We start from the raw sequence: 13,765 nt of genomic DNA on the forward strand, positions 1-13,765 counted from the left end.
TTGAGTCCACACTGCCATATATTCCAGTTCAAAGCAGAAAATGTAGGATTTTAGTCAGATGTGGAAGGGGTCTGGGTTTCAGTTTAACCGCCAAATGATCTCTCCAAGGTGCTGAACCCTATCGGAATATTAAAACCCGGAGTACATTCACTATCCCACTGACAATGAGGTCAACCATCACCATTGGCAAAGGAGGTTTATATATCTGTGGAAGGTCCAGGGTGGGAGAAAGAACTCTTGTCTATTAGAGGCCAGTGTGAATGTTGTAATGATTCACATTGATTAGCATTAATGGCCTTGCCAGCTTCATGGCCTGGCTTGAGCTACAGCTTTTCACGCCTGACTTCTCTTCTTGTTGTTGTTATTGCGTGTCTTCAAGTTGACTCAAACTTATGGTGACCCTGTCATAAGGTCTTCTTGGAAAGATGTTTGTCCATGGTTACCCACTGAGATTGAGACAATGTGGCTTTGCTTAATGCCATCAGTAGATTTCCATGGTTTCCAAGAGTCCTGACTTCCTTACTCTTTGATCAACAACAACTTTTGCTGGATGGACTTTTGGATCTAACTCTGGTTCCAGGAACAGACCGCAGGAAACGTGGGCAGCACAACCAACCATATCACCCTGAAAACCAGAGCAGCGGCAGGGAAATCTTGCCAACTCTGCTACTCCCCAGCTTTTCCCTTTTACTGCTGCCAGCATCCTCAGGGAGAAAGATGGAAATGATGAAGCATCCAATTGGGAAGCATCCAATGCACATGCAAAGCGCTAATGACAAGATCTCACCCAGAGCTTGGAAGATTTACTTCCGGAGATGACAGTCCCCAGAATTTCCTCAGGCAGTGTAACACATAGGGAGATTTTGGAAATTATAGTCCAAAAAGTCTATTTTCCAATATCTACCCAACAGTTATCTGGCCCTTTGGAGTGCAGCAAGGCAAATGCTAGCAGTGTGGGTTACGCTTACCATATATACTCGAGTATAAGCCGACCCGAATATAAACCGAGGCACCTAATTTTACCACAAAAAAACTAGGAAAACATTGACTCCAGTATAAGCCAAGGGTGGTAAATTTCAGAAATAAAAACAGATACCAATAAAATTACATTAATTGAGGAATCAGTAGGTTAAATGTTTTTGAATATTTACATCAAGCTCACATTTAAGATAAGACGGTCCAACTCTGATCAAATCATTATTCTCATCTTCTTCAATGTAAATGTGCTTATGTATCCTTTTAATAATAATAGAGTAAAATAATAAATGTAATAATAATAATAATAAATACAGGAAAATAATACAAGTAATAATAAATAGAGTAAAATAATAAATGCAATAAGAATAATAAGATCAGACTGAAATAATAAATGTAATAATAATAATAATAATAATAATAATAATAATAATAGAGTAAAATAAATGTAATAGTAGCAACAATAATACAGAAAAATAATAAATGTAATACAGTAGAGTCTCACTTATCCAACACTCGCTTATCCAATGTTCTGGATTATCCAACTCATTTTTGTAGTCGATGTTTTCAATAAATCGTGATATTTTGGTGCTAAATTCGTAAATACAGTAATTACAACATAACATTACTGTGTATTGAACTACTTTTTCTGTCAAATTTGTTTTGTAACATGATGTTTTGGTGCTCATTTTGTAAAATCATAACCTAATTTGATGTTTAATAGGCTTTTCCTTAATCCCTCCTTATTATCCAACATATTTGCTTATCCAACCTTTTGCCGACCTGTTTATGTTGGATAAGTGAGACTCTACTGTAATACCAATAATAATAGAGAAAAATAATAAATGTACCATATATTCCCGAGTATAAGCTTACCCAAATATAAGCCAACCAGGACCCTCACCCGAATATAAGCTGAGGGGGGCTTTTTCAGTCTTAAAAAAAAGGCTGAAAAACTAGGCTTATACTTGAGTATATACAGTATATTTTTAGTGGTCCCATTCTGATTTTCCTCTATTTCTATGGATTTTCTTTTTCAATTCCATGTACTTTTTCATATCAAGGAGAAAGTAAAGTGACCCATTCAATTGAGCTTGGAGATTGTTGTTTTATTGAATGTATTTTGGGCAATGTAATTTCCTGACTGTTGTAAGCTGTCCTGAGTCCCTCCGGGTGAGAAGGACGGGGTAAAAATGTTGTAAATAAATTAATAATAAATAAATAAATTATAGCTGGTTTGACATGCAACTGAGTCATCACAAAAGTACACAGAAATCTATGAATACATGTGAAGATACAGTTGTCCTATTGCTAACTAATATCCAGAATAGAACATAGGTAACAAACTGATTATAATCATTACAGCACAAATGCATTACTACCACAAACGCATGAAAGAACCCTCAGAAGCAACCTGAAGAAGGGATCTTGATCCAGAAACAAGGATTACAAAATACCCGGGAATCCATGTTGTTCTTCACTCCTTCATGTTTTACATTCCTTTGTACGCATCTCCGGGACATTAACTTGCATGGGACAATGCGGAATTTATCTAAAGTGTGAACCACTATTTACAGAAGAAATGATCAGTTGTTTATTTCATTGACCATGCATTCTTAAGACTTTTTATCTATGTGGGAGAATACTGGAATTCACTGTGGAACTCAGTCACTGAATATATTTATCTGTTACTGAAAAAGTATACAAGCATGAAAATAATGTTTGATGTAATGTTGTAAAGAGTCTTCATTTGTGCATTACTCTTGCGCCTGTAATGATTGTAATTAGTTTGTTACCTATTCTATTCTGGATATTAGTTAGCAATAGGACAACTGTATCTTCACATGCAACTGAGTCATGTCTGGCTCTTGCTGGAGGTCACTATTGTCACCAAAACCATCACTGTTCCACCAACAATGACCAGTTCTGCCCTCCTTGCTCCAAGTCCAACTCCAGATTGTAACCCTGCAATTGTCACTTGTTCCCGCCCTCCTTCCCTTCGGCCTCATTAATTTATTTTTCCAAATCCAAGGAACCATCTGAACAGCGAATACCATCCCACACAATGATGCCTCCTCGGTGGAGCAGATGGCTCCTCGCAGGTGTTGGAGCAAAGGGAGCGCATTGCAAGCCACAGAAGGGAGAGATTCGGAGCAGATGGCGCTGAGGAGGGACGGGGCACATGGCCAGCAGGCTCCCAGAGAGCAGGGAGAGTGTTTGCGAGATGTTTGTTTTGGAGCTCAAAGGAGAGAGGAATTTCAGGTAGGGAGGGCAACACGTGTCTCCACACATGAAGACAGACCCAAGAAGAATCCTAAAGCGCCAACATTGTGCGGCTTGGCGTGGCACTGAAATAGCCTCCTCTTGCGATTTCCTCTATGGTGAAGTGGAACTATAACTTCCAATCATGTATGCATTCTCCCATTTTGGATAGTCCTGGTATGCAAATAATAAAGAGCCATGCTATGTGGGCAGGTGCCCTGCTGATGAGCAAACATGTGTCACATACATTGCGATAAAATGCATTAGCACCATTGGGTGATCTTGCACACCATCATATTCAATGCCTGGATTAGTTATGCATCAATGAAGTGGGCATTGTACAATGTAGAGAAGATAGCAATGCATGAGACATAGAAGCCATATGGAATGAGACATAGTGCACTGCAATTGTACCATCTGTGTGCCCGGATCCAGCATGAAGCTGGTGCAGGGGACGTTTTTATTGTTATTGAGTAACAGATCCTATCGTTGCTCAACTGCTGTCACTATCCCCCCCCCTTTTTTTTTTTTTTTTGCAAATATATATATAGTTTCATGACTTGCTCAGGGTCCCTGAACATACTGCTGAGTTCAGACTCCATTCCTGAAGCTTGAAGAGTTTTAAAAAATCCTCTTTATTGGAATTGCAACCAAAGGTATCATGTTGTGAGACATTAAAAGCAGCCATATACCGTATATACTCGAGTAAAATCCAACTCAAATATAAGCCGAAGCACCTAATTTACCACAAAAAAACTGGGAAATCATTGACTCCAGTATAAGCCGAGTGGTAAATTTCAGAAATAAAAATAGATACCAATAAAATTACATTCATTGAGGCATCAGTAGGTTAAATGTTTTTGAATACAGTAGAGTCTCACTTATCCAACATAAACGGGCCGGCAGAATGTTGGATAAGCGAATATGTTGGATATAAAGGAGAGATTAAGAAAAAGCCTATTAAACATCAAAATTTACAAATTAAGAACCAAAACATCATTTTATACAACAAATTTGACAGAAAAAGTACAGTAGAGTCTCACTTATCCAACGTTCTGGATTATCCAACACATTTTTGTAGTCAATGTTTTCAATATATTGTGATATTTTGGTGCTAAATTCATAAATACAGTAATTACTACATAGCATTACTGCATATGGAACTACTTTTTCTGCCAAATTTGTTGTCTAACATGATGTTTTGGTGCTTCATTTGCAAAATCATAACCTAATTTGATGTTTAATAGGCTTTTCCTTAATGTCTCCTTATTATCCAACATATTTGCTTATCCAACATTCTGCTGGCCCGTTTATGTTGGATAAGTGAGATTCTACTGTAGTTCATTAGACATTAATGCTATGTAGTAATTACTGTATTTACGAATTTAGCACCAAAATATCACAATTATTGAAAACATTGACTACAAAAATGCGTTGGATAATCCAGAACGTTGGATAAGCGAGTGTTGGATAAGTGAGACTCTACTGTATTTCACTCTGATCTTATTAATATTACATTTATTATTCTACTCTACTGTATATGTTTATATATGCACATACATATGTGTATATATGGACATATAGATATTATACTTTTCCCCCTCAATATCCTTTCCTACTTTCCTATACTTATATTGTTCCTCCACGTTTTATGTAAATCAAACCCTTTTTTTCTTTTTATTTCAATAAAAATTAATATAAAAAATAAAGTAAGTTTTGGCATCATTTGGTTATCTGTTGCCCAAAGTCCATAGCTTTCCTGCAGCAATAACATTTTGGGCAAATGTACTTAAGATCTCACACTGCAGAACAACTCTGGCTGGAGCAGGCTCGTGGTTTATTATGTTCTGTGAAAACGGTTGCTGTAAAGAGCTCTGTCAGTAGCTCACGCTCTACCGCTGCGTCTTAATTATAAACCAAACCAGCCGCCTTCTTAAAGAAGGAAATCAGGTTTGGCGCGATTTGTCCTCAAATAATCCACGTTGACTGCATGTAATTATCCAATTGTCTCCAATGTGCTTACAAATAGATTGTTTTATGACTTACTCTAACCATTTGCCAAGGCTGGAATGTGATTCTGGGACGTGTATGAACACAGCTTGGGATGGATGTCTGTGTTAGTACAGGTCTTGCAAGGAAATGCAGGGAAAACCTTGTGAGCTATGGTTGACTTTTCATACTACCCCCGTTTCCCCGAAAATAAGACATCCCCTGAAAATAAGACCTAGTAGAGGTTTTGCTGAATTGCTAAATATAAGGCCTCCCCCAAAAGTAAGACATAGCAAAGTTTTTGTTGGGAAACATGCCCGCTGAACAGAACAGAACAGAGCATGCAGGATCGGTAAATATACGTACCATAGATTGTTGTTCATGGAAATAATGGAAGTACAGTAGAGTCTCACTTATCCAACGTAAACGGGCCGGCAGAACATTGGATAAGCGAATATGTTGGATAATAAGGAGAGATTAAGGAAAAGCCTATTAAACATCAAAATAGGTTATGATTCTACAAATTAAGCACTAAAACATCATGTTATACAACAAATTTTACAGAAAAAGTAGTTCAATACACAGTAATGCTATCTAATAATTACTGTATTTACGAATTTAGCACCAAAATATCACGATGTATTGAAAACATTGACTACAAAAATGCGTTGGATAATCCAGAACATTGGATAAGCGAGTGTTGGATAAGTGAGACTCTACTGTACTTTTTCTATCAAATTTGTTGTATAACATGATGTTTTGGTGCTTCATTTGTAAATTTTGATGTTTAACAGGCTTTTTCTTAATCTCTCCTTATTATCTCCTTAATAAAAAATTCTTGATAGGATTCACAGTTTGTCTGGTTATGTTGGTTTACGATGACAACTACTGAACAATCTATCTATATATATAAAAGGGTAATGAAATTTCGGCCTAGGTCAAAACAACAAAACTACACATCCCAGAAACACTAAACTTTGCAGCACAACCCCTCATCCATGCCTCTACGTTCATACAACAACAAAAAGAAAAATAAAGTCCTAATTAGAGGGAGAGGAATAATTGTTTTTATCCAATTGCTGTCAATTAGAAGGCTAAACTCCGCCCACTTGGTCTCCTAGCAACCCACTCAGCCCAAGGGACAGGCAGAGTTAGGCCTCACTTAGGCCTCTTCCACATTGCCTATAAAATACAGATTATCTGATTTTAACTTGATTATATGGCAGTGTAGACTCAAGGCCCTTCCACACAGCTATATAACCCATTTATAATGGACTTAATGTCAGGGGAAAACCTTTACCCTTTACCTTAACTACCACCAATTCCTCAATACTTTATTTCCCATACCACCAGACTTCACCACAGCAACGCGTGGCCGGGCACAGCTAGTCTATATATAAAAATGTAATGTGTGTTTTTCCCATGGAGTAAACAACAAAACCACTAGACCAAATCATACCAAATTTGGCCACAAAAGACAGAGTCATCCAAACTATGTCTTTCAATCAAAAAAACCTAGAAAAATAAAGTCCAAATAACAGAAAAACCCCCATTGCTTACTACGCATGCGCAGAGGCCCCTGGTGAACTGAAACAACTACATTATTCAGAGGACCTCATCGTTGCATGCGGAGCCTAACACCACTTTTAAAAAATGTTGCCATGATGGAACGGTCTTGCAGCTTCAAAGCCAGGCTGCTTCCTAACCAAAGGGATTGCTAACCACCAGACTATGCCACAGCAATGTGTAGTCGGGCACAGCTAGTATAAAATAAATGTTCATTTTTTTGTTCAACAATAAATATGAATTCTTCTTCATGGAAAAATACGACATCTCCTGAAAATAAGACCTAGCACATCTTTGGGATCAAAAATTAATATAAGACACTGACTTATTTTCAGGGAAATACGGTAGACCCCAGGTATAATCCTGTGGATTAAATATCACCTATCCTTATGGGGTGGCTCTGGGTAAACTCCGTTTCACAAACATTATACTACTAGGAAGATGTGAATGACAAAACCATCCTTCTCAAGGAAACTGTGGGAACATAACAGAGATCCAGAAATATTTTCTATGTGTTTCATAGCATGCGGCACTTTATCCATCACTGAACTTTGCGCCAGAAAACCAGTTGTGCTGTTTTCTGCTAAAAAAAAAAAAAAATCTAATGGCAACCCTACCATATAAATAGCTGATGTTGATGTTGTTGTTATTGTTGAGTGCCTTCAAGTATTTTCTGAGTTTTGGCAACTCTAAGGCAAAGCTGTCACTGCATTTTCTTGGCAGAATTTGTTCAGAGCCATCTTGCAAAGCGCTATCGAGGGTAAATAAATAATCTCATTAATTTAGAGGCTAGGTTTTAAATGCTATTAAAGGAGAACTCAAAGAATGACAGCCACACATGGCAGTGGCTATTTGGATTCCAGGAACAAGAACTCCGAGTGCGCCAACGCAATTCACAAAGCAAATACTGCCAAACACTTTCCCACTTGCAAAAAGTACCCTCAACTTGTGTTAGGACTTTATCCCACCTCCCTGGTCTCTCATCACAAGAGCATTGTTTGAGCAAACGGGAACATACTAGGATTGGAACGATCACTTTCACGTGAGCAGTTGCACAATGCTGGCATTTTGTTGTTGTGAATTTCCACAGTCAGTCTTCTGCAGTGGGTCCTGGAAGCCACAAAAATGGCCCCAGGGAGGATGTATTTTCCCCATTTTGCTACAGAGATGCTGCCAGTCAAAATATGCAATAAATGAACTATATATACACGTCGACATCATGTACAAGTGGAGGGCAGGTTTTGAGATTAAAATTATGGATTTTGGTAGGATCCATTGATAAGTCAAGGATCATTCCATGGAAAGGAGAAAACACCAAGATCACTCCAGGGCTGCCACAACTGCAAAAAAGCCAGAAGCGGTATTATAGTTCGACTAGTACAGTGGTTCTCAACCTTCCTAATACAGTTCCTCATGTTATGGTGACTCCCAACCATACAATTATTTCCATTGCTACTTCATAACTGTCATTTTGCTACTGTTATGAATCGTAATGTAAATATCTGAAATGCAGGATGGACCAAATTTGGCACGAATACTCGATACGCCCAAATTTGAATACTGGTGGGGATGGGAGGGGGATGATTTTGTCATTTGGGAATAGTCGTAGCTGGGATTTATAGTTCACCTATAAACTGCTGAGCTGCTGAACTTGCTGACTGGAAGGTCGGCAGTTCGAATCTGGGGAGCGGAATGAGCGCTTGCTGTTAGCCTAGGCTCCTGCCAATCTAGCAGTTCGAAAACAAGCAAATGTGAGTAAATAAATAGGTACTGCTTCGGCAGAAAAGGCAAAAAGGCACTCCAAGGAGTCATGCCAGCTACATGACCAGGAAGTGACAATGCAGGCTCCTCAGCTTGGAAATGGAGAAGAGCACCTCTCCCAGAGCCAGAGATGAGCATCGCTTCCAGAGCCGGAAATGAAAGGAGAAGCCTTTGCCTTTGTCTGTGTATGTATGTTCTCATTGTAAAAGATAAAGGTAAAGGTTTCCCCTGACGTTAAGTCCAGTCGTGTCTGACTCTGGGGGTTGGTGCTCATCTTCATTTCTAAGCCAAAGAGCCGGCGTTGTCCGTAGACATCTCCAAGGTCATGTGGCCAGCATGTCTGCATGGAGCGCCGTTACCTTCCTGCTGGCATGTTTTGGCATTGGCATGTTTTCGAACTGCTAGGTTGGCAGAAGCTGGAGCAACAGCAGGCGCTCACTCCGCTCCCGGGATTTGAACCTGGGACCTTTCGGTCTGCAAGTTCATCAGCTCAGCGCTTTAACACACTTCGCCACTGGAGCTCCATTGTATGGAGTTCTCATTGTATGTCATTGTAATCAAGGCATTGAATGTTTGCCTGTTTTTGTTTATATACTGTATATTCTGAGTCCCCTTGGGGAGCAGGGCGGAATATAAAGAAAGTGTCATTATTATTATTATTATTATTATTATTATTATTATTATTATTATTTTATTATGACACAGCAAACAAGATAGATATGCTGGATTTCATATCACAAAATCACAAGTCGAACACTTCCCAAGTGTCTAGGACTGTGGGATGTATTTTCATATGATGCGTGCAGATCCCAGTAGGGTGGCCTTTTGCAGTTGGCAGATTGTAATTTTGTCAGTGTCTATTGTTTCCAAATGCCGGCTGAGATCTTTTGGCACGGCACCCAATGCACCGATCACCACCGGGACCACCTGTACTGGTTTCTGCCAGAGTCTTTGAAGTTCAATTTTGAGGTCCTGATAGCGGCTGAGTTTTTCCTGTTGTTTTTCGTCAATGCGATTGTCACTTGGGATGGCAACATCAATGATCGAAACCTTTTTCTTTTCCACAACTGTGATGTCTGGTGTGTTGTGTTCCAGAACTTTGTCAGTCTGGATTCGGAAGTCCCACAGTATCTTTGCGTGCTCATTTTCCAATACTTTTGCAGGTTTGTGATCCCACTAGTTCTCTACTGCTGGGAGGTGGTACTTGAGGCATAAGTTCCAATGAATCATTTGGGCCACATAGTTGTGCCTCTGTTTGTAGTCAGTCTGTGCGATTTTCTTACAGTAGCTGAGGATATGATCAATGGTTTTGTCGGTTTCCTTGCACAGTCTGCATTTTGGGTCATCAGCTGATTTTTCGATCTTGGCCTGAATTACCTTTGTTCTGATGGCTTGCTCCTGGGCTGCAAGGATCAGGCCTTCTGTCTCCTCCTTCAGGGTGCCATTCGTGAGCCAGAGCCACGTTTTCTCCTTGTCAGCTTTTCCTTCAATTTTGTCAAGGAACTTTCCATGCAATGTTTTGTTGTGCCAGCTGTCAGCTCTAGTTTGTAGTGCGGTTTTCTTGTACTAGTTTTTTGTCTGTGGTGCTTTTTTTACTTCAATCAAAGCAGGTTCTTTACTTTGCTTTACATATTCTGCCAGGGCATGTTGTTGTTGTTGTTGTTGTTGTTGTTGTTGTTGTTGTTGTTCTTCTTCTTCTTCTTCTTCTTCTTCTTCTTCTTCTTCTTCTTCTTCTTATTAGCATTCAGGTACAGTACTCACAATGATCTGTGGACTGGATAAGTCAGCTCAGGTTTTTTATCCGCTGACCTGTGGATAAGTCAACTCAGGGCCATTTGACTTAACTTTACTAGACGTATTCCTGAGCATATAGGCAAGCGAAGGCAATTCGCAGTTTCTATGCTCCCACAAGCCCTTGAGGAATGCGTTCAACTCGAGTGTGAAAACCTTCATTTTGTGGACTATCCGAAAGCGAATCACCAGCCAGTTATGGAGAGCTGGGGTCAAAAATGCAACCCTTTTCTAATTTTGGATCAAGCTCTTCGGCAAAGTTTCCCAGTTTCTTAGCAAAACAAATTCCTTTTCCATTGGATCTGACTTTGTGTGGAGCTCAGGGCTAAGGTGCAGACAGGACAAAACAGAGTTGAGAAGTAGGATGTGGAAGGCTACTTCGAAATGGAAACTGTATCCGGTCTTTCAAAGACATCCAGATATCATCGGCGTAGTAAGACACAAATGTCCAGGGCAGAAGTAGGGAGTCTATTTGACTTCATTCTGTAGTCTGCATATCAGTAAGAGGAATGGGCTTGGAAAGGTGAGATACTTTTCCGGAAAGGACTAGCTTGTTGACCGTCCTCATCTCAAAGATTGCTAAGAGATGAGCAATTTCCCAGAGTCGACTTTCTCTCCCCGTTCCTCACTCTTCCAGAGTAATTATATAGTTCTACTAGACTCGGTAGGTGCAGAAATTCCTGGCAGATCTGAGAAGCAAAGCGCAGGTTGAACAAATAGCTGAGGATTTGCAATAAGACTGCTTTGTGCTTATATCTACACAGTCTGGCTTCCTCCAAAAGATCATGAGATTTGTGACAGGAGGACAATGCGACTGCCTACCTACCAGCTGCTGCTGCAGATTTTAAAAAATGCCCAGCCTTCATTGTGCTTCTCTAAATACCACCAACTTCTAAGGTCTGTTGGTTTAAAAGCTTTGCACACAATCCCTCCTTGTACTGAATTTCTGGATCAAGATAGGATTCTAAATGGTTTCATAAGAAGACACCGTTCCAAAGCAGCAATGAAACATTCGAGCCCTTAGGCAAAAGCGATAGCAGGTGAAACTGAAAATAAAAATATTTATGCTCATTACTAAAAAAACAAAACAAAACCTGCAATGCAAGTACCAAGAAGGCCTCTTCGAATGAGACGCATTAGGCAGGTAACAACTAGCAAGGATTTCATTTTTTAGGGTTGTGGCAGCCTTTATTTGGAATGCATTCTTCTGGTGCCAGCTTTGATGCCAGATAAATACTTCTTTTTTTTATTTGCACAGAGAACCAAGTACAGTAGAGTCTCACTTATCCAACGTTCTGGATTATCCAACGCATTTTTGTAGTCAGTGTTTTCAATGCATCGTGATATTTTGGTGCTAAATTCATAAATACAGTAATTACTACATAGCATTACTGTGTATTGAACTACTTTTTCTGTCAAATTTGTTGTGTAACATGATGTTTTGGTGCTTAATTTGTTAAATCATAACCTAATTTGATGTTTAATAGGCTTTTCCCTTAATATCTCCTTATTATCCAACATATTCACTTATGCAATTCACATATTCACTTTCTGCCAGCCCGTTTATGTTGGATAAGTGAGGCTCTACTGTATTTCATATTGCTGTTTCTTTTTCTTTTTAAAAAATTTTTTTAAAAAAATTATTAAGTGATGCAAACGTACAAACTTAAAAACAGGGAAGGATTACATAAGGAAAACCGTGAGGATAGTTTTGGGATGGGAAAGGAAAGGGGAGTAGGGATTTGGGATTTACAAAAGGGAGTAAAATTCTGTTTACATCAATTTGTAAATACTGAATTACTATTAGTGTCCCGGTCCTTCTTTTATTTTGCCTTTCTCTTTTATTTTGAAATATATGTCCACTTTTTCCCAATTAGTCTTCTTAACGGGTTTACCTCTTGTTTTTTTCATATAAAAAAGTTAATTGGTCCATGTCTCTTATTTCTTCCACCTTCTCCAACCAAAGCTCTAAATCAGGAATCTGTTCAAGTTTCCATTTTTTAGCCAAGACTATTCTGGCAGCCGTTGTTATATATATAAACTAGCTGTGCCCGGCCACGCGTTGCTGTGGAGAAGTCTGGTGGTATGGGAAATAAAGTATTAAGGAATTGGTGGTAGTTAAGGTAAAGGGTAAAAGTTTTCCCCTGACATTAAGTCCATTATAAATGGGTTATATAGTTGTGTGGAAGGGCCTTGAGTCTACACTGCCATATAATCTAGTTAAAATCAGATAATCAGTATTTTATAGGCAGTGTGGAAGAGGCCTAAGTGAGGCCTAACTCTGCCTGTCCCCTGGGCTGAGTGGGTTGCTAGGAGACCAAGTGGGCAGAGCTTAGCCTTCTAACTGGCAGCAATTGGATAAAAACAATTATTCCTCTCCCTCTAATTAGGACTTTATTTTTCATTTTTTGTTGTTGTATGAACGTAGAGGCATGGATGAGGGGCTGTGCTGCCAAGTTTATTGTTTCTGGGATGTGTAGTTTTGTTCTTTTGTCCTAGGCCGAAATTTTATTACTCTTTTATATATAGATAGTTTATCTTCATTTAAATCCCAATTTAGTGAAGAATCCAAAATTCCTAATAGGTAGGATTCCGGTTTCATAAGGATTTTTTTTTTATTTAAGATCTTTTGGGTTTCTTCATGGATTTTTTCCCCCAAAATTTCTGTATTTTTGGACAAGACCACCAAAGATGATAAAATGTACCCTCTTGAGACATAGCGCTGTTTCAAACTGCTCTTTTCTATGTGGTTATATATTTTTTTTCCTTGTCTGAGTTTGCCATTTCCTTGTGTTTTACTGACCCGTGTCATTCCGTTCTTTTTAATTCTACGTCACCTTGAAATTTCAGGAGGAAAGGTGCAAACAGATTTATTAAGGGGAGTAAAAATAATTGCTACATGCTAACATTCTCCCTCTGATTTCTGCGTCTTCTGCGGTGATTCACAATGAGTTGGTGAGAACCTGGAACGAAGCCTGAGGAAACTCACAGGCTATGGATGGAGAACCTCAAGTCCAAGGGTTGACTTCAGTCTTCAAATGTTTCCCAAACGGCTATGCTCCATCCCTATGGCATCGCTGTACAGTTGGTTCCCATATTTGTACACTGGGACCCTTTCACATTGTCTGTTCATAGCACCAGAACTTCACTTGATCTGCCTGGTTGCCCTTCTATGTTGCCCTACAATGCATCTACATTGTAGAATAAATGGAATCCGACAACACTTTAACTGTCATGACTTAATGCTGAGGAGCCACGATGGTGCAATAGGTTAAACCCTTGTGCCGGCTGGACTGTTGACTTGAAGGTTGGGTTGCTGAGCTGAAGGGTGTCGGTTTCAATCTGCGAGACAGGGTGAGCTCCCTTCTGTCAGCTCTAGCTTGCAGAGACATGAGAGAAGCCTCCCAGCAGGATGGCAACA

At 39.3% G+C, this 13,765-nt stretch overlaps 1 protein-coding gene across 2 annotated transcripts in view; it reads right to left on the reverse strand.

The window, feature by feature from the left end:
* The window catches only part of phyhip (phytanoyl-CoA 2-hydroxylase interacting protein), a 74,116-nt gene that overhangs the window by 24,008 nt on the left and 36,343 nt on the right, over nucleotides 1-13,765 (reverse strand). The window contains exon 2 of one of the 2 annotated variants that reach the window (XM_062961046.1): nucleotides 5,593-5,638. The exons of the other annotated variant lie outside the window; for it this stretch is intronic. Within the exon in view, the coding sequence (XP_062817116.1) occupies nucleotides 5,593-5,609 (17 nt within the window). The 5' untranslated portion in view covers nucleotides 5,610-5,638. The remainder of the gene's footprint in view (nucleotides 1-5,592; nucleotides 5,639-13,765) is intronic. 2 annotated transcript variants of the gene reach the window in all.

The sequence above is a fragment of the Anolis carolinensis genome, unplaced genomic scaffold, assembly GCF_035594765.1.
Source record: "Anolis carolinensis isolate JA03-04 unplaced genomic scaffold, rAnoCar3.1.pri scaffold_8, whole genome shotgun sequence".
In the NCBI taxonomy this organism is placed as follows: Eukaryota; Metazoa; Chordata; class Lepidosauria; order Squamata; family Dactyloidae; genus Anolis; species Anolis carolinensis.